The 19,851-nt window shown below is 39.7% G+C and overlaps 3 protein-coding genes across 4 annotated transcripts; 2 read left to right on the top strand and 1 right to left on the bottom strand.

Moving 5' to 3' along the window:
* Positions 1 to 323: 323 nt before the first annotated feature.
* On the bottom strand, positions 324 to 3,293 carry pcmtl (l-isoaspartyl protein carboxyl methyltransferase, like). Of its 2 annotated transcripts, none has more exons than XM_026152572.2 (9): positions 3,182 to 3,293; positions 2,699 to 2,866; positions 2,427 to 2,531; positions 2,237 to 2,268; positions 2,045 to 2,149; positions 1,808 to 1,928; positions 1,617 to 1,702; positions 1,158 to 1,327; positions 324 to 1,066 (listed from the first exon to the last, which is right to left on the bottom strand). In XM_026152572.2, exons 2-9 carry the CDS (start codon positions 2,814 to 2,816, stop codon positions 1,054 to 1,056), a joined length of 750 nt encoding a protein of 249 aa, XP_026008357.1. In that variant the 5' UTR covers positions 2,817 to 2,866; positions 3,182 to 3,293; the 3' UTR covers positions 324 to 1,053. The 2 variants fall into 2 exon arrangements, with proteins under 2 accessions (XP_026008357.1, XP_026008356.1); XM_026152571.2 differs by having other exon boundaries at positions 324 to 1,030.
* Positions 3,294 to 3,335: 42 nt separating this feature from the next.
* Positions 3,336 to 6,607, top strand: ccdc32 (coiled-coil domain containing 32). Its single transcript, XM_026152573.2, has 4 exons — positions 3,336 to 3,484; positions 3,755 to 3,990; positions 5,328 to 5,481; positions 5,880 to 6,607. The coding sequence occupies exons 2-4, from the start codon at positions 3,756 to 3,758 to the stop codon at positions 6,061 to 6,063; spliced, it is 573 nt and encodes a 190-aa protein (XP_026008358.1). The 5' UTR covers positions 3,336 to 3,484; position 3,755; the 3' UTR covers positions 6,064 to 6,607.
* A 6,460-nt stretch (positions 6,608 to 13,067) lies between these two features.
* Positions 13,068 to 15,657, top strand: prlh2r (prolactin releasing hormone 2 receptor). Its single transcript, XM_026152890.2, has 2 exons — positions 13,068 to 14,340; positions 14,790 to 15,657. The coding sequence occupies exons 1-2, from the start codon at positions 13,399 to 13,401 to the stop codon at positions 15,114 to 15,116; spliced, it is 1,269 nt and encodes a 422-aa protein (XP_026008675.2). The 5' UTR covers positions 13,068 to 13,398; the 3' UTR covers positions 15,117 to 15,657.
* Positions 15,658 to 19,851: the final 4,194 nt, after the last annotated feature.

The following is a 19,851-nucleotide window of genomic DNA, read 5'->3' as shown; positions in this document are numbered from 1 at the left end:
ATGTTTGCCTATATTTAATAGACTGTAATTAAATAGATTTATGAAGTTATATATAAAATAAAGAAATTACCTGTTTTGCAAGTGTCTTTAAAACTCTGTGTTACTGCACCTACATTATAGTGATATGAGTTCGTTTTTACCCTTCAAATGGTTTTCTTGGCTCAATTAATGTATAATTCATGACAGATTATAGGCCTAAAAGACATTTAAAATGGTTTAAATACAGGAAATCACTTTATGGCACAGCATCTCAAAAAAGGCTTGTTTACCCCAGTTATGTGTTTATTTTCAGTCTTTTTGGAATAACAGCAGTCACTAAAATATTCATTTACTTGGTTTTATTATTAAATCCAATATTTACATATGATTACATTACTTATATGATTCCAAAAATGTATCAGATTATTATGTTTTGGCACAACTTCCTAACCCTGCTCTATATTTACAGTGTCACATGTGATTTATTCTGCACACACATATTGTTAAATGAGTAAGAAGCATTCTTCCCACAAAAATATATTACTTTGTCAATTTGCTAAACGTTTATTAAAATTCCCAGGTTTGAACTTTTGCAAGTATTACTGCATATGTATCCAAATAATTCCCCCCCCCACACACACACACACACACACAATTTTACCATCCATCTGAAATCAGCACAAGCATTCACATATCCTAGAGCTTTTCATGCTGTAATCTCAACAAACCCATTATTACACTTCACAAACTTCCCCAGAAATAATACTGCGTACAGCCCTCCCTCCCCCCACTGTGATCTACTGTACTTGCATCACTCTAAATGAATCACAGGATTCTGGGAAGAGGCTAATCAGTAGACCGCTGAAGACTTATTTAGTCACTCATTGTTTTATCGCCCTTGGAAGACAATCTGGCCAGGCAAACAGAGCAATATCCTCCTTTCATGTTGCTAGGTGACAACCTAGCAGAGCAGGTGGTCCTTAAGACAGAAGCTCAGTTGAACTATAAGAGGTGTTACAGGGCCCCGGAGACGCAGCACCAACGCCACCTCCTGCAAGGGCAACCACACTGCAGTCAGAGCTCACCTCTGGGGAGAGAAGGAAGGATAGCAGGCACAGGTGACTTCCTCATTTTTTGTGTAAGAGTTCAAGGGGTTTAAGGCTTTTTTCTTTTCTTACCCAGGCCACTGGTGCCTCTTGTCAGTCAAGGGGACATAAACCACTCCCATCAAAGCTTTCTTGAGGAAGCTCCCATCACTCTGCCGATCATACTGCTCTAGCACCTGACTGCCACCATCAGGGCCCACTGGGAGAACCAACCGCCCACCTGGTTTCAGCTGCTCCAAGAGCTTCCATAAGGAAAGACAGGATTTTTAAAAAGGGTTTCATACTTTTTCACTTTAGTCATGGCATTAATTCAGCGCAGTCTGTCTTTAGAATGCATTTCAAGTACCTTCGAAGCTTAACATACTTGATAAAGTTATTTTAGAGACAACTGATTGGGTTATAATGACTTTAATATAGCTGTAGATACACCACAGCCTTCTGTGCCTTGTTTGCAGGCTTCAGTTATAGCTGAATGAGTGCCTTATGCCTATTTTTATTGCATTTTATTCTGACAAGAGCCTGTGTCCTTACAGCCTTAGGAACAGTGGCTGCTGCTGCACCAACATGAATGGCATCATACGGCGCTCCATCTGGGTAGCCGAGTCTTCCATCTCCCACTGTGGGCATACCCAGATATGAATTGTATTTTTTTTGCAGCCATGTGCTTTAAATCTCAATAGATAAAAGTGGCATGACTTTAAGTTTGACATCTCCTGACTCACCAACTAGTTTGATGCGTCCAGAGGACAGCAGCTCCGGGTCGTCAGCTTGAACATTTTTGATTGACATCTGAACCAGTTCGTCGATGTGTTCAATGCCAACCACTCTACCCGTGGGCCCTGTCTGCATATGATGGTAAAAAGCAGCTGTTTAACCTCTGTTACATGATACATGGGTGAAACCATCTAGCTAGTGGTAAGATTTAGAAAGAAACTTCTCAAATTTTTAACAGAATTCACCATTCTTGCAAAGCAGGCGGTGAGATATCCACTTCCTGAGCCTACATCCAGTGCCGACGCTCCTTCAGTTAGTTTGTCACTTAGTAGCTCCAAAGCATGAGCATGCTGTCGAGTAAAGCCAGCAGGAAAACTTCTGTTAAGTTTTGTTTAACCATTTAGTCCTCCCAGCACTGTTCAGTGTTTGTTACTCACCATGTGTGGTGCACTGATGGTTGCCCTGTAGCCTGTAATTACAACGTTTAATAACAAAGTTGTAGCAGATCTTTCTCTATAAAACAGCTATTATTCAACAATGCAATGTGATGAAAAAACCCAGGCTCTTGTTATTGCATTGACAGTAACATGCATTTATGTGTTTAGAAAGTGCTTCTGAAATAAATACCTATGGATTGGGGAGAGTCTGCATATGGATAGTCTCTCGAGTAGAGTCCTCTGTCAGTAGCCAGCATGGCATTGAACACTCTGTCACTCTGGATCACGCCATGGTCTGGCAGAAAAAGAAGAAAAAAAGAGGTATTGATACTGAGTTGAATGAATGGAGATGATGATTCCAAACCAACCTGTGCAACATGTAACTACAGTCCCAACCCTCGTTTAGAAAGGTCAAGAAAGGTCACAAACAACAACAAAGATATCAAAGCTCAAACCCTTTACCCCTTAGCCTGCTGATAAGCTCTGGATTTGTTTTGCCGCTGGACATCCACGCCATTGTCCGGGACAGCAGCACACCCATGGGGACTGCCACTACTGCCAGGCGCAGCGCCGCTCGCATCTCCTACACCGAATCTCTCTGCAGGGACGCGACGATCAGCGCTTGTAACCCTGAGTACACGACACACAGATTACTGTAAAATGCATTCAACGGCCTGGCTGTATTCTCCGTGTGGTAATCGAGAGGGCAGTTTAGGTCATTTGTAAGATGTCCAAATGTGGCAGTGCAAATTCACTAATTACAGTAAACTTGACAGACAGACAGCGAGCGGTACAGCAGCACATGTAACGGCTATAACAGCAAGTTTACGTTACACTATAAGCGGATACTATCATTATACCGTTGCAAATGATTATTGCACTTTTTAAAATAGTAAATACCCCCCATATAAACAAATTCCGTAGAGGTCGGTAGCCCTTGTTTACCTCGGTAGCTCAGCCGCGGTCACTTCCAGCTGAGACACATTTCCTAATCCCCTCCTCAGCAAACCACAGCCCAATGAGAAACTAACCTTTTATATGTGAAGCCCAAACTAACCAATCAGCTCTCAAAATTGCTTGACGGGCGGATACAGCGTCTAATCAAATATATCTAAAAGAGGAAGTGGGCTGTCGGTCGTTTAAGGTTGTAGATCATGGATATGTTTAGCTAGCAACGCTAAACTTTAATCATTAAAATAATATATCTGCGTTATTAATTTCTAGCCTTTTGAGGTTTTTCCCACACAGGTAAGTTATGTTTCTATTCTTTATGGTAACAAACTGCTCGAAAAACGTTTAAATGCACAGTAATTATCCATGTAGTTGGTCAGCAACCAGCTTAGCCGTAAATGTAAACCTTACCATCAGCTTTCTGATTTGTCTTAATTGTATGTACCTTCCAAACATCTGACGCAAGTGTCACTGAAAGAAAAGGGTCTTAGTCCAAAAACAGAGTAACACTGTGTGTGTGTTTTAAACCGTGATGTCGACATCTCTTTTACCCACTGGCTGCACCAGAATGATAGACGACTTCGAGAAACAGGAGGTTCGGTCCAGCGGGGAGCTTTGGTCCGAGATCTGCTCCAGCCTGCCGGAGGTGCAGACTGAGGCGACCCCGGAGAGCAGCACAGACTTCAAAGACTCATTTCACCCGCCTGTGCAGGTTAATGGACAAGCAAATGGGACAGATACCAGTCCATCTAGTGCCAAATGGGAACCCATGGAGGATTCTGAGATTTACATAGCCACTCTAGGTATTTCCTTTTTTTAAAAGCTTTTCAAGACTACAGACTTCCTGTCTCCTCGCTGTCTGTCAGCAAGAGGCATGGAAATGATAAGATGCTAAATTCCCGCAAAATGAAACCAGATAGTTTTCTTCAGCATAGCTGGCTTGAATTGCCTATTTATTCTCCATGTTTTTGTAGTGGCTGACACATTTGCCTAACAAGTGACTGATCCCTGGTTTGATCCCAGAAGGAGACACAGATCCCTCTGGGGTTGGGCCAGGAAGGGCATCCGGTGTAAAAACTGCTGATCAAATATCCTGTGGCGACCTTTTGTGAATAAGGGCGTTCCAAAAATTTGGCATGTGTCATCTGTCAATTATTTTATTACACCCTTCCACTGTTTAATGTTCTGCCCCATACCATGGTGCTACGTATAACATATAAAAGACAATCAATACAGGACTACATAAAGTGCAAGTGTGCAAAAACTGCAAAAAACTAAACAAAGACAGTGCAACACCAGACAGAACAGAACGATACAGGCACAAGACGGTGCAGACATAACAATGCAATAGAAAAGCGCAACAATGACAGCGAGGTGTGTGTGGTAGTGTGTCAGTCAGTGTTCAGGAGTCTGACGTCTGGGTGGATGGAACTGTTTCACTCTTCCAGTGAGGGCCTGTTACCTCTTGCCAAATGCAGCAGGGTGAAGAGTGTGTGTGAGGGGTGTATGGGGTCCTCCACAATACTAGTGGTGTCTGTGATGAAGGGAGGAGAGGCTCCAATGGTCTTCTCAGCTGTTCTCACTATCTGTTGTAGTGTATTGCGCTCCGATACGGTGCAGTTACCATACCAGACAGTGATGCAGCTGCTCAGGACGCTCTCGATAGTCCCTCTGTGTACCTTAAAGCGATAGAAATAAAACTTCATGGGGGGAAAAAAAAAAAACTGAACCAGAAACAAAAATATAAAAAATGACAACCAATAAAAATACAAAACTATAACGTTGTTACAAAACACTTGACAGTATGTACTCACACATGATTAAAAAAGACAAGATTGCTGCAGAAGGTGTTTTTTCCTAATCAAAGAAAGATCAGCACTTATTTATTTCTCATGAGTTAAATGTTTTATTTGTTCAGTAGGTGTTTTTAATTTTCATCTTAAATAAATTCATTACATCCGTTACAACCTAACCAGTCCTTTAACCTCTAAATGGTTATTTTGCATATCTGCGATCTTTGCTGGCCTTTTATGACACATTGTACCAAAACTCACACTCTTCTTTGATTCTTAATTCAAAATCTGTCGGAACTTTGATCAAAGCTATAAAACTGACATTTTTTGGCTACATTTTGCTCCAGAAAACCGCCTGAAGAAGATAAAGGGCCAGTCCAGTGATGTGACCTCCAGGGACATGCTGCACTCCTTGTCTCAAGCCAAGAAGGAATGCTGGGATAGGTTCCTACACGATACCCAGACCTCAGAGCTCTTCCAAGGGGGCGACATGGATGAGAGGTAGGACATGGACATGATGTGAAAAATCATCCTGTTGGAGGAGGATTTTTATTTATTTTTAAATAGTCATTGCATCTTTAGATGTGATTGTATTATTTTTGCATTTCTTTCCTATGTCTTTCTAACTTAACATATTACAGCAATAACTCATCATCTCACTGTTTCCACTTTTCCTTAAATTCAAGAGACTTATGTGGCATTTACTCATCCCAATACAAAATTACTTTAATCTTTATCTTTCAAAGTGTCGAGTAGTTATCTGGAGATGGCCTGCTTCTTATTGTAACCTCTTAAGCCCCAAGCCTAACTGATCTCCTGCCCTTTGCCCCCGCATCAGGGAGCGTTGGGGCTTAAGAGGTTAACACCCTAAACTATTCGTGCCCTTCATCCCTTTGCAGTGCTCTCGAACACTTCAAGAGGTGGTTGATTCCAGAGAAGGTGGCCATCAGTGCAGAAGAGCTGGAATATCTCCTGAGGCCCTCTCAGAATAAGGAATCAGCAGAGTCGGACCAAATGCAAAACGGAGAGGACGCAGAGATGCAGAAACCGGATGAAGATGACGCTCACCAGCCAGAGAAATGAGTGAATTAAAATGGTAACATGGAAAGAAGAACTTACTTCCTATATAGTCGGTAAACGTGACTTCCTGCTCTCATATTGTGTCATTGCAGTGTTTTGGCTATAGCCTTTGTTATCAGTGATTATAGCCTCTCATCACTGTCTGTATCCCCAGCAACTGAGTGTTAAACACTTATTAACTCACATGCATTTTGTCCTCTCTATTCAATGACACTGCACCTTGAGAACACCTAATAAAGAACGTGAAATGATACCTTTTTGTCCTCTAGCTGTAATCCGTGTCTCCTACTATGTTTACGAGAATGGCTCTTAACTACATATACAGATATTCATTGAGGACCATATGTAGCGTCACATGAGAAGTGATGTTAACAATGCATTAATTTGTCAAAATGTTATTTTTCTGTCATTAAAAGGCTGACATCATAAATTAGAATGGCTGTGATTCAGTCCAGAAAAATATTGTAACATACTGTGTAACATTTTATTAATTTCATGTAGAAGTTTTTAACGATGTTTCAATAAAATATTTAAAAAAAATGGTAAATGGTATTGTGTTCATTTGTCTGCTTGTAACTCCAAGGACAGTGTTGTTGAATTGCTTTAGATTTTGGGAGTGACAACGTTGGGTCTGGTACAATATGGCGTGTCATCAAGGGGGTATTTTAGGGCTTAGACGTGCAATATGGTGACAAATTAAGTGCACTCTCTTTCAGTTCAGAGATTTTAAACCAGGACATAAAAAAAATCATCTGATCCTAACCAAGTTAAATCATTTAAATGAGCAACAGCACACAACATATGAGACTTTTTAATTACTTTTTAAACCAAGCTATGTCAAAATGTGTGTGTGAAGTACACCACATTATTCAGTAGCTTGCAGAATCATCTTTAGTGGTACAAAAATAATTTTTTTTTTGAATTACTTTATCATTCTCTCCAGGACACGAGAGACTGATAAAGTGTTGCTTCAGTGAGATTTGCAGGCATTCTTTATGTGCAGCTCTCTTAAGGTTCAATCAGGTTGAGGTCTGGACTTTGATGTAAAGTTGCTGCTGTACTAGGGATCATTGTCCTGTTGGTTGACCCATATTCTTAAGCTCTCAGATAGCTTCACATTACTCTAGAATACTTTTTACAAAGGAGTTTATGGTGACTCTGTGACAGCAAGGTGCTCTTGTCCTGTGGCTGTAAAGCAAGCCAAAATGATCACCCTGTTAAGAACTTTAAATTTTAACATGCCAACTGAGGCCTGTAGAGTTTGAGATGCATCCCTGTTTTGTTTTCGTTTTTTTGCAGTTTCTCTGAACATTACATGGTCTGACCATGGTCTGAATTGGCTGGGACATCCACTCCTGGGAAGACTGGTAACTCCCTTAACTGTCTTCCACTTCTGAACAGTCCTTCTTGTTGTAGAATGATGGACTTCAAACTGTTTGGAAATGGCCTGAAAACTCTTCCCAGATTGATAGGGAGCAACAATTGCTTCCTGAAGATCAATGCTGTTGTCTTTTCTTATTGGCTTTGTGATAAAACCCAAATGCTCACACTTACTGAAGATCAAATAATCAAGTGCATTTGATTAGCAGTACACGGCAACTATTTGGCCTCTTAATACCTATGGAAGGCAGCAAAGAACCGAGTTTGATTCATTCACCATTTTACAAGCCAGCGACTTTAGCAGTCACAGCGAGTCCACAGCCTGTTTTACAAAGTCCCTCGTGGCTCTGAATGACATAAAGCAAAGACCACCAGACATGATAAAATGCTCCGCTTGGTTTGGAATAATAATTTGTGTCTGAAATGGTGCACAGTGAACATGTTTTGAAACACACATATCCTAAAAAAAAAAATGGATGAAAATGTAAATATCTTCATTTCAAAATTTCAGGGTAGCTGAAATCAAAGCAGCACAGAGAGAAAGTTGGCCTCCTTCAGCAAATTCTAGCGTTAAATTTTGAACATGCATCATTCTCCACAATGAAGGTCACACATTTGAATCAAGTAGGAGCAAGAAAAACACATTTTCGAGAGAAGAGCTCTTTAACTCTTGAAAGGAAATGACCCATGATATCACACTGGTATCTCTGCTTGAACTCGAAGACTGCAAGTTGTGAAAGGACAAGTGGAAGCTGTGGGCTTTAATTAGGCAGGGCTGCTCAAATTACAAGTTGTTAAGGCTTTTTGTGCGTGGAAGCTAGGAACTCGAAGGCAGTATTGGTCAGTATTGGCTGTTGTTTTTATTTCATTTGTCAATTCTGTGAGACTATTTCATTGTCCTCATTGAAAGCTATTCATTGGATGGTTATATTGTATATATTCAGTTTATATGTAGAAAATTCTAGTGATTCCTCTCGGAGCTACAAATGAATCCCTACAAAATAACCAAAGTTACAACAACTCTTTAAAGTGGTACAGCTCGAAAAAGGGCATTATAAACTTCTTAAAGGTAATATGTATTAAAGCGTACAGACGATTTATTGATTGGCATCCAAGTGTAATTCTGAATTAAATAAACTGAATCAAATTGTGTTCATTTGAGTAACAGCAGCCATGGCATCATTATTTAATAGGACTTAATTCAATTGGGGGGGTCCTTGACATGAAAACCTTTGGATGTCCCTTGAATTAGATTACTCTTGGATCTAAACGGCTGAGAGAGTGAGATCAGAAAAAGCATCTCAACAAAACAGTCTTTGTCCTCATTTCTCATTCAAGTGGAGAACATATTCTGACAGTTACCTTGATTTAATAAAGTAGACTTTATTTAGCTTTTTCTAGAACATCCTTACCATTATTAATAATACTTAGGGACCAGCTGTAGCGGTCTCACAGAGACATGGTTTGTGGTAATAGGTTGGACTGGGATAATAGACACTATGAAGCTCTGAGTGGGAAGAAACTAAAATCTGGCTCGGGCTCAGCAGTAATTAAAATGACATTTTCATCACTGGAGTATGTTAATAATGAAATCTACTTTGATGTCCACATAGAAAGAGAGTTTCAGAAAGCCATTTAGCCCCAAAGATCAGTCCGTTAAAAATAAAAATAGCTAAAAAATAGCTAACCCAAAAAAAACTTGATCTTTCATGTCTTTGTTTATTAATTATTATATATTATATATTATGTTCCAAAAATATCTGTCACAACTTTCAATGAAATGCTTCAAATGAGAGCCCATGGATTGATTCCTTTGCACAGAAAGTACAAAAATGAATACTTTATAATTTAATTTTTAATTTACATTGCTCTCATTTTATCTGCTGCAGCTTCTCAGTTGGATGCCTCCCACTCTACCTCTGCATATAGCAGAGGCTCTCTCAACTATAAACCCATTCCTAGTCGCATATAACTTACATATCCAAATCTGCAGACCCTCAGTACAATCTGCATTGGGATCTATGATCACAGTCCCAACACTGAGACAGCTGAAGTAAATTCCTCCCAGCAAGGTCCCTTGTTAATGAACTAAATCCCAGTAGCAGCAGCTACATCTTAGTGGAGCTCCTATAAACAGGATGTGGTGAAGAAAGAAAATCTCTGAAGGAAAAAAAGCATCTCTTTGTTAATATCAACACAAGCAAGTTTGTCATTTTGGGGGGATATATCTTCAGTGCAACTTTCTCTGAGGTGGACTAGCTTATGATTTGGTAAGTTCCACAGTAAAGCGTGGATATGTGGGAACTGAACATCATCACCATACTGTAATGATCGTATTTTATCTATAAATGATTGTATGTTTCCGATCTTTTCCTAGATTAGTGGACAGATCTTGATGAAATGTTGCACAAGAAACTGTGCCAATATCTTCAATATTTACAGAATAAAATATTAATTGTATAAATTTGTACATTTGACAGTCACTCAAGCGCTGAAAGGGACGTCAGATTAAATTGTAGCAAATATGTATATTTATCCATGTATGTATGTTTCCCGTGTCCCGCTGGGGAGCAGTGGTTTGCTTGTGTATTTAATGTATTCAATGTCAGAGTGTGGCCTTCAGTAGCATTCTGTACAGACCTAATGACAGCAGGAACTACTGCACATTTAATCCAGTGCAAACTAGATGAACTGTTTAAAAAAAAGTATTTCCAAATACAACTGGTGATGACTGGTGTGACAAAACCACCATAACCCACCACCATCCTTTCAACCAACACATTTCCAAAATTACCTAAAATATCAAATCTGAACAGACTTCTGGCTGCTCAGTATTTAATACATGAATTATTACATTTGCACTTAGTTTGTTTGATGGGTGCATTTTTCTTCTGCAGCCCTCAGCTGAATGCTGTCTCCCTAAATTGGCACTCAGTCATCAAACAAGCAGAACCCCTGTCTAGGACCTGAAAATAAGCCCACCACAAAGGCTCCATCAGGAGGACACGTAATGGGGCCGCTTGCTTTTTCTGACACACGTGAGGTTTTGCTGTGTGCTTTCTGGTGGCACAGTGAAAAAAAGAGAGCAATTAGCCGAAAATAGCTAAACACCTGTAGCTGTCACGTCTCCCACACTTGGACATAGTATACATGACATGTACAAGTGATTCAGAACTAGAGTGGTCACCGTAAAGGAAGACTCTGAGGTGGTACACCATTTGATTACTTCGTGGATGCTGCTAGAACAAACTGTTACCTTCACCACAGGAACTTATCAGACTGAAGAAAGGCCAGCTCGACAGCCCTGTCCACATCAGTGTCCAGTTAAATCAAAGTGGGAAAAAGTGGTCTGTGGAAGGAGAGGCTGTGTGCTCTAAAGCAGACCAGTCTGTGTTATTTTAAACTGTTCTGATGTGTCCTAACAGTAAACATCACACAGAAAAATGAGCAACAGACAGAAAACCATTACAGTGGCTGTATGTTCAGTGCTTTGAGTCTTCTCTCCAAACAAGCCAGATTTTAAGCTTCTCCCAATAGTGCTAAATTTACTCTTAAAGGGAGGAAAAATGGCCATGTCCTCATCGTTTACCATGTTGTGGCAATCAATATTAAAATGTGAATGCCATGGAAATATCGGTATTAGTTAAAAGCAGCATTTCAAAGCAACACTTACCAGAGCTCCATTGAAATTGAAACACTAATGATATCGTACCTTTATGTTAGAAGATTTCGAGCCTTAAAATGTCATCGTAAGAAGTTCATACTAACAAGTACTTTAAAATAGTGGCCACACTTTCTGCTCTGAATTTGATGAAAATCTGGAGACTACGTGGTTTCTGCACATGAATATGATTAACTGGAACTTTTGGGCATCTTAATTATCTTCACAATGAGATCTGTGCTCCCTTCAAGCAGCGAAACAGTCAAGCAATGAATGCCATTCGGTATTACCCTTGATGAATCATTCGATCATGCTGGTTTTGACTGAGACTCACAATTTTTTTCAAATTAGTTTTGAGATTATGAATAATGAATGCGAACTGCTGGAGAAACATCTTAATTATTCAATTTGTATTCTGTTTCCTAAATGCTTTGTCTAGAAAGTGTCCGCTTTGTGGAGAACCTCACAGCAGGATCCTTCATTCATGGCGCTCCGTGGAGGGCGGGGGTGCACAACATATTCAAAATAATAATTTTGGACCTCTTTGGTGTTTCCATCCCAATGCCTGTTTCTGACCAAACTTGGGATAACACGAGTGAGAATGCTGTAGGAATGTTAACATAAAGGGCATAATTTGAGTATATAAAATCTCAGACATAATGTAAGTCCCACTAGAAAAATGATAATGATGTCATGAGCGATATTAAACCATAAAGAGGCTCAAGGTCATCATAAATTTGTCATTTTCTAGCTGAGATGCACTCCCCAAGAGAAACATTATAGGAGATTAGAATGATTTTACTGGAGGTGACTCACTCACTCACTTCAGCCTTTACTGTATCCCTTGTTGGAGGGAGAGAGAGCGCGAGAGAGAGAGAGAAAGAGCGCACCTCTTTATTCTGAAGCAGAGCAAGCTGCAGCAAATGAGTGCGGCTGCACAACAGCGGGACTCCCTGCAGGAAAAGGACTCAAACAGGTGCATCTGATATCTCCAACAGGTACTTTTTCATTTACTCTGCACTTCAGAAAAATTGCCAAGTGGCTGATTGCGAAATTTGACTCAGATCTTCTTCCTTTTGAGGAAATAAATTTTCAATCCGAGGTCGACCACTTCAGGTTAAAAATAGGTTGATCCTATTCATGTTTATGAATGATTTTGGATCCCTTTTGTATCTTAGAGAAGATGTGGTTGCATGAATCATTCTGAGCGGCCTGATCAGAAAAGGTCAGTAAGGAACTTGGTTGAGTCAGTAAGGGAAGAATATCTGCTCTGATCATGATTTAATTAGCTTCCTTGGGAAATTACACTTTTATGATTGTTCACATTCAGTATGATGAACGCATAATGAGGCAGTCGGCCCATTAATTATTATTTTTATTATTACTATTATTTGCTTAATGTAATGCAATATGCAATATGCAATATTTTTAAATTAAAACAGCAGCTTAATATATAAAAATGCAAAACAAAACAAAATAAGGAAAATGTGTTGGGTATAAACTTAATGTATACCAAATCAAAGACATTAAATTGTAACAAAATTACATGAAAGATGTACATGTTATTAAATGACTTAAAGTCTGAATTTTGGGCATAAATATCTTCTTTTCTTGGTTGTATGAGTTTTTTAGATGAAACAATATTTGTAGCCGTTTTTTCATGTCAATGAAAGTTGAAACTGTAGCCAGTGCTCATGCCAAAATTACACCATTCAGCCCACTTTTGACTACAGGTGTTATTCATAGACTCCTCCTCTGATCTTACAATTTTCTGTGGTTTCACTCTCATTTTATTCAGTGATTTTTTTCTTTTCTTCTCTCACAGCCAAGTCTCTCATTCAGCAGTGACAGAATGTGAAACGAATCTGCATTCATGCCCATTTTCACACTCTTGCATAACATCTGATTGTGTGATGCCAGTTGATGAATATTTCTTATTTCTGAGCGACAATAAAAATCACTGACGTCAGCCTAGATTAATAAGTGCAGATGTTCCAGCAGATGTGTGGGATGACCGCCTCTGAGAAGTTACTATGATTTCGAGGCTGATTTCTGCTTTTCATAACCAGAAATCATCCGCCCAGTCAATGTGAGCTTTCTTCCTTTTTTCAATACTTTAGATAATGGATCAAAGATAATTGGAAAGGCTTTTGGAGAAGTAAAGAGAGAAATGTGTGCTGAGAGTTTTGAAGATGAGCTTCAATTAGCCTTTTAAAATGTTCAAACACCCAGACGCTGCCATACTGGCTTCAATCAAAATGTTGATTAATAAATTACACAGAAATATTAATTGAGTCATGCAAAATATGCTTGTTATTTCCGCAGCTATGGACTGGGAAAGATCACTGAATCGAACCAAGGTGAACTTTTCTACTCCAGCCTCCTCTTCATCTTCGCTCTTGCCTGACTCCTCGTCCTCCTCCTCTTCCTGCTGCAACTCTTCTCGCTCCATCTTCTCAGCCTCCCAGTTCTCAGCCCCCTCTTTCTCTGGGCTCGACCTCCTGTTTAACCTGAAGCTCATCTTCATCCCTCTCTACTCTGCTGTGGTCCTGGTTGCGTGCTCTGGCAACCTCCTCCTGCTCTTCCTCATCTGGCACAATAAGAAAAGACACAACACGACCAATTTTCTCATCAGCAACCTGGCCCTCGTCGACCTGGTGATGTGCGTCTTCTGCGTCCCTTTGACCGCGTCCTATGCATTTGATAAGCGCGGATGGGTGTTTGGATCCCACATGTGCCACTTTGTCACCGTCATGCAATCCACAGCTGTTTACGCAGCCGTCCTCTCCCTCATGGCCATTGCGGTGGATCGTTACGTAGTTGTGGCTTATCCCATCCGAAAGAGAGCCAGCTACCGCTTCTGCTGGGTTCTTGTAGTTCTGATCTGGCTCTCCTCTCTGGCTTTATCCATGCCAACGGCACTGCACACGGTCTACCTGGACCTCCAGGCGGCAGGCCTGCAGATGGCTGTGTGTGAGGAGTTCTGGGATGGCCAGGAGCAGGGTCGCCTCATTTACTCCTGTTTCATTCTCTTCTTCTCCTACTTTGTCCCACTGGTTGCTGTCTCCATTTCCTACTGTGCCATTTCCTATCAGCTGAAACACAGGATGACTTCGAGCTTGACAGCATGCACGGAGCTGAGATCTGCACGGGCCACCTGGAGCAGACGGAGGAAGAAGACCTTCTGCCTACTGCTGGTGTCCGTTCTCTGCTTTGCCTTCTCCTGGCTTCCTTTACAGGTGAACAAAACATGAGATTGCTGGTTTGAAGAATATGCAAATATATGGGAATCTAAATTAGGAGAAGTTCCACCTTATGAATCAGATCTTAGCAGGTCATCTTAACTTTGAGGGAGGGATAAAACAGGGAGAAACAGCCAGCCTGCCTTTGTCCAGAGGAAACACACTCTGCCTCAGCAATAAACACATCTCAGTCTGCACACAAACTGACAGTTCAATTGGGTACAGTGACTTGATGTTTAGAGTTTTCAAGTCAGCCAGGAAAGACTCTTTATATGGTGAAGAAATTGGCATTTTCTTTTCTTTTCTTTTCTTTTGTTTTTTTTTGTGCCAATTTAGCAATTTTACTTTTTCTAGTTTGTATTTCTTTGCTAGACTATCTGTTGGCAGTAGAAAAATGGCAATTGTCCCTTGAATTAATGTTTTGGATACCGATGTTTACTCCACAGGTGGTGAACCTGATCCGCGACCTGGACACAGACTTCTCCATCCTGGGGAAGAACTATATCAACGTCATCCAGGTGTCCAGTCACCTCTTTGCCATGAGCTCCGCTTGCTACAACCCATTCATTTATGCTTCGCTGCATAACAAATTCCTCTCTTACCTGTGTCTCCACTTCCTGCCCTGGAGAAAAGGAAAAGCGAAAGACAGGCGACAAGGGTCAAGCGTCCTGACGGTGTCTCACAGAATGCCGCGCCTTTACACCTCCACCATTGCGGCAGATTTGCCGGGTGTTGTTGCAAATAATGCCGATCCTCAAGAAAACTACACATAAGTGACTTTGTGGACAAACGGGCACAAGAATGATATGAAGCTCAGTCGAATGTATGAGGCCAAAGAAGCCAGACGTGATCCAGACAATCTTCTTCTGCACTTCAGATTTAATCTTGTCAGCGTTCATGCTGACAGACAAAAGGAGTAAAACGATAAGTCATTGTTAAAACACCAAAACCCACAACATGGGGGTGTAAGGCTTTCACATACAACAGCCACACTGCTGTGCCGCTGGCTATCGGGGGATTCAAGTGTAGATGATGCTTATTAACCTGAATAATATGCTACTGTTTGCTTAAAAAGCCACTTTTAGCTTTGACTTTGCTTTTGTTGTTGCAAGTGTTTTGTGTAATGGTTCTCCATAATTAGATTCTTGTGCATTTTAACACCAACCTTACAGGATCTTTACGCAAGCCATTTAACAATGTGTTGAACTAATGTAAATATTTATTCACCTCCACCTTGAAAGACTGTGCATTAGGTTATTTCTGTGCATACTTCACGTGTAGTACTAAATATGCTTTGTTGGATTTTGCTCAGTAAAGAGGGTAATTCAAACCATCTTTTCCTCATTCATTCATTTCCATTTTGTTAAGGAACACGAAGCGGTTCTGAAATAAATAATACCGTATTTCCATCATTCATTTCTGGCCTTGAATCGTTGAGCGCTTTTCAAATGTTCAACTATAGCTGTGGCATTTGGCAAACACTACGTGTGCGCGAGATCTGCAGCACTTTTAAATGTCAAAGCCGAACCGATGAGCGAGAGAGTCAGAGAGAAAGGGAGCGAGAAAAGGCATAATGTGTGCTGGTCATTACACAACTGCAATAAAGACACAACAGAGACCTTCCATAGATAACTATAGAACAGGAAGTTTGGAAATCCCGCCTAAAATAAACGTGTTTGCATTTTCCGACCTTGTTTGTTGACTGCCTTTTGCCACCTCGACTACTTAAGAGATGTCCGCTTATAAAAAGTGTGAATGTTGGCACAAATGAAGCTCCAAATTCATTATTGGGTAAATATTGATTTACTTTTCTCTCAAACAGCTTTTGAGATCACCTATCAAGCAAAGAAACAGAGTTTTTATTTAGATTAAAAATAATAAAACTGCTACTCATCACCCAAGTTACTGTTTATGAAACAAATAGGTTTCATAAAAAGAGCAACGCCTTTAAATATAAATCGTGTTTTTGACAGATTGTTTGAGAAAGGATTTTTGTCTCATCACAAAGACATTTCTGTTAAAAAAAAAACCTCACACAACTGAAAAGCATTAGCAGTGTTTGTGACTGTGTCTGGTGTCTAACGCCTTTAATGTGAAATTATATCAGAAAATAGCACAGTCAATTATCCAGACTGGTATCTGCAAAAGGAAAAGTTAATCAAACATAGTTTCTTTGTTTCCACATATTCTTTTACCAAGCTAAAAAGATTTTTTGAAAACAAGATTATTGAAGGAAAACCATCTAATGCGTCTCATTTGAAACTAACTAAATGGCTTCTTTTCTTGAGATCACTTTCTCAGATTTTATCTCACACAGAAAAGCGCCTTGCAATTCATGGTGGTGCAGCGGCTGATTAGACACTTTACACAGTGCTTTTCAAGAGCAATTTGCAGAGCACAAAGTGTATATTTTAGCAGCTGATGTCAAAAGCAGACTGCTGTGTGAATATATGAGTTGACAAGTGAAGATAAAGAGGAGACAGCTTTTCATCTTATCACAGAAACACAACAGTGGTCATCTCTGCTAATGGCAACAACTGTCCACATGCAGCACACTGCAACTTTGTGCTTCCTGCTTAGCCTTGAAGTGTCAAGGACGACCTTCATCTGAATGTAAATGTGTGCTGCCCTTACAACCATCTTTGTCATGTTGTTGACATTGATCGACTGTGTTTATAATTTCCGGGTCCCCTTTCATGCTTATGATCTGAAGATTGTTACAATGAACTCTATACATTTAAAATATTCAGAATAAAAATGAAGCAGCTGCATCCTGAGACCTATAATAATGCAGAGAAAACAGAAATTGGTTTATAAAAGACTTTAGGATATGGTTTTGATGTCTGCTCTCACTGAAAGAAAGAAAAAAGCAGCATACAACAAATGACACAACTCTGAAATAACCTTTCGGGGCATTTTAAACTGAAGAAAACAATTTACAGGCTTTCACTACTGTATTGTGCTTTTTTCTCTCTCTAGACTTACAAGACTCTTAGTAAAAAGAGAGAGAGAAAAAACAAAACAAAACAATCCTTACCTGGAGGGTGCAATGTTGAGAGTAGTTTTTAAAAAAAGAATCACTGAGCATTTTAAGGGAGCAAGAAAATGCTGAAGAGCAGAGAAGTAGCAGCTTCTGCAACCATTAGAAGAGGATTTTGCAGAGATATAACAGCAGCAGGAAAAACAGGCTTTGAATAAATTCTGGGAGAATCTGCCCCTCAGCAGAATCAACTCAAGACCAATTGCCACAATAATCTGGAACTTTCCAGAAGATGAAGCCCCTGTGCCTGTGAGTCAGTACATCAGAGTGTAGAACACTACAAAGGTTCAAAAGACACGACAGCAGTGCAAAATTGGATTGAGTCAGGCAGCGGAAAGCCTTACAGGTGTGTAATTTAAACACCTCAGGACCTCGAGCAAAATCCACTTGCTCTTACCACATTTCTTGCAGCTATCTGACAAGATATATAGTAAGGAAATCCCATTTGAGGAAATTGCTTCACCTTTCTGGACAGTTTTGGGACGAGGGGAAATCTTTTGTTGGAGAAAATTTAGAGAAAAAAGCATTTTTTACTTTGATCTTGTTCCTTAAATGGTCATTTTTGTGATTGACTACAGCCTGTTATCGTAAAAGGTGTGACTAGGTCAGGCTGTACCAAGCTTTGATTCATCTACGTACTAATTTATACCTATACTCAAGTCCTTTTTTTCATTTAAATAATTAGACTGGGTTTGTAAAGTTTACATTTGTACTAACTTACAGCTACTTTGGCAAAATATCAAGTTCAACTGTACATTTTGAACAATTTCAACTACTCACTAAGATTTAGTTTTTAAAATATTTTTGTGATTCAAATAGCCGGGGAGGAAAAAGACATTTAAGCATAGTAAATTAGTTTAATGTGACGATTTTTAAGCAAAAAATTTAAAATTGTTGGAGAACAATTTTATCCATTGTCTTTGTCAGATTTTGACTCACCATGCAATACCACATGGAAAGCGCCTGGTTGACAATAGCTTCATTTTTCAGCATGACAATGAACGCAGACACACTGCCAGTGCAGTGCAAGGACACCTGAATAGAAAAATACACAGTGGAGTAGTATCATTCTTGGACTAACTTCACCTGGGGCCCAGATGTCAATGTTTTTGAAGTGCTGTGGGATCAGACAGAGAAAGGAACAAACCAACTTCCAAAGAAGAGCTTGGAAGTCCCAGATAACTATTCCTGAAGACCATTGAAGAAATGACAAGAAAACTTACATAAAGGTGTTCAGGCTGTGTTGAAGAATAAAGATGGTCACACTAAAGTTCAAACTCAGTAGAGCTGTACAAACTCAGTTTTTGTCTATATATTGCATTTCTATGTATGTTTTTACATGTTTCAATAAATCATGTGCCTATTTTTTATTGTCCTAGCAGAATATAGGCAGATCAAGACTTTTGCATGGTACTCGATCCATTATGATTAAACTGTTTTAACACATCTTCTCCCCTTTGATTTTCTTTCTCTCCCTCTCTTTCTTTCATTCTTTCTCCCTGTCCTATCCCCCAGTCATGTCTGTCCCGTTTGTAGCAACCGAAAATAAAATAAATTCATAATTATAATAAAGGTCAATCAAATGGACCAATATGGCAAGGCCATGATGATCCACTTGGTAAAATAAATCCGCTTGGCATCTTTCTTGGCCTTAAGACAACAATTCTGATGGCTAAAGATCCAAACGGGACACAAAAAAAAACAAAAAAAAAACAAAAAACTGTTTTAACACACAACCTTTTATTACGGAGTTTTGTCAGCTTCTATAAATTAAATACTGCCAACATGTGTTTGACTCTTTCAACTTTTTGCCCTTCCAATTTTCACTTTCTTTCAGTTCAGTTAAATTTTACTTATATAGCGCCAAATCACAACAACAGTCGCCTCAAGGTGCTTTATACTGTATTTCAGGACCCTATAATAATACAGAGAATACCCCAACAAATAAATGTCCACTATGAGAAAGACAGGACAAAAGACATAAGACAACCAGAGATGAATAATTACTAATGATTAAATGCCAAATTATTATTGTTGTTGTTATGATTATTCAAGACCTTGTATGTGAAGAAGAGGATTTGAAATTTGAGTGGATTTAACAGGGAGCCAATGAAGAAAAGCCAACTGGGAGATTATGCTCTCTCCTTCTAGTCCCTGTCAGTACTCTTGCTGCAGCATTTTGGATCAACTCTGCTTTCTGGTCCCAACTCTGGATAGTCATGTTTTTTGGGGGTCATCAAATTTAGTCAGATTTCTACAAATGAGTGCTGCATCCAAAATGTTATGGCGGACATCTCTCATAACATGACCTGTTTTTTCCCAGAAAATCTTTCAGTTATCTCTAAAGTGTTTTCTTGGACACCAGAGAAGGCCAGAGAAAACTACAGTCCGAGAGACATTGTTCTGGCAAAACTACACACCTGTTCACTATGAATTTTAGTGACCTCCGACGGACGTAACTGGGTGTC

The sequence above is a fragment of the Astatotilapia calliptera genome, chromosome 19, assembly GCF_964374335.1.
Source record: "Astatotilapia calliptera chromosome 19, fAstCal68.1, whole genome shotgun sequence".
NCBI lineage: Eukaryota > Metazoa > Chordata > Actinopteri > Cichliformes > Cichlidae > Astatotilapia > Astatotilapia calliptera.
Note: the sequence above shows the minus strand (reverse complement) of the source record. Positions and strands in the feature narration are given on the sequence as shown.

What these genes read in the sequence shown, in the direction of transcription:
- pcmtl (XM_026152571.2), bottom strand. Translation starts at nt 2,816, where the DNA reads ATGCGAGCGGCGCTGCGCCTGGCAGTAGTGGCAGTCCCCATGGGTGTG. An exon ending in GCTTATCAGCAGGCTAAGGG is followed by an intron (nt 2,532 to 2,698) that starts GTAAAGGGTTTG and finishes TTTTTCTGCCAG; the next exon opens with ACCATGGCGTGATCCAGAGT. An exon ending in CCATCAGTGCACCACACATG is followed by an intron (nt 2,150 to 2,236) that starts GTGAGTAACAAA and finishes TTTACTCGACAG; the next exon opens with CATGCTCATGCTTTGGAGCT.
- prlh2r (XM_026152890.2), top strand. Translation starts at nt 13,399, where the DNA reads ATGCAAAATATGCTTGTTATTTCCGCAGCTATGGACTGGGAAAGATCA. An exon ending in TCTCCTGGCTTCCTTTACAG is followed by an intron (nt 14,341 to 14,789) that starts GTGAACAAAACA and finishes TTTACTCCACAG; the next exon opens with GTGGTGAACCTGATCCGCGA.
- ccdc32 (XM_026152573.2), top strand. Translation starts at nt 3,756, where the DNA reads ATGATAGACGACTTCGAGAAACAGGAGGTTCGGTCCAGCGGGGAGCTT. An exon ending in GATTTACATAGCCACTCTAG is followed by an intron (nt 3,991 to 5,327) that starts GTATTTCCTTTT and finishes ATTTTGCTCCAG; the next exon opens with AAAACCGCCTGAAGAAGATA. An exon ending in GGGGGCGACATGGATGAGAG is followed by an intron (nt 5,482 to 5,879) that starts GTAGGACATGGA and finishes ATCCCTTTGCAG; the next exon opens with TGCTCTCGAACACTTCAAGA.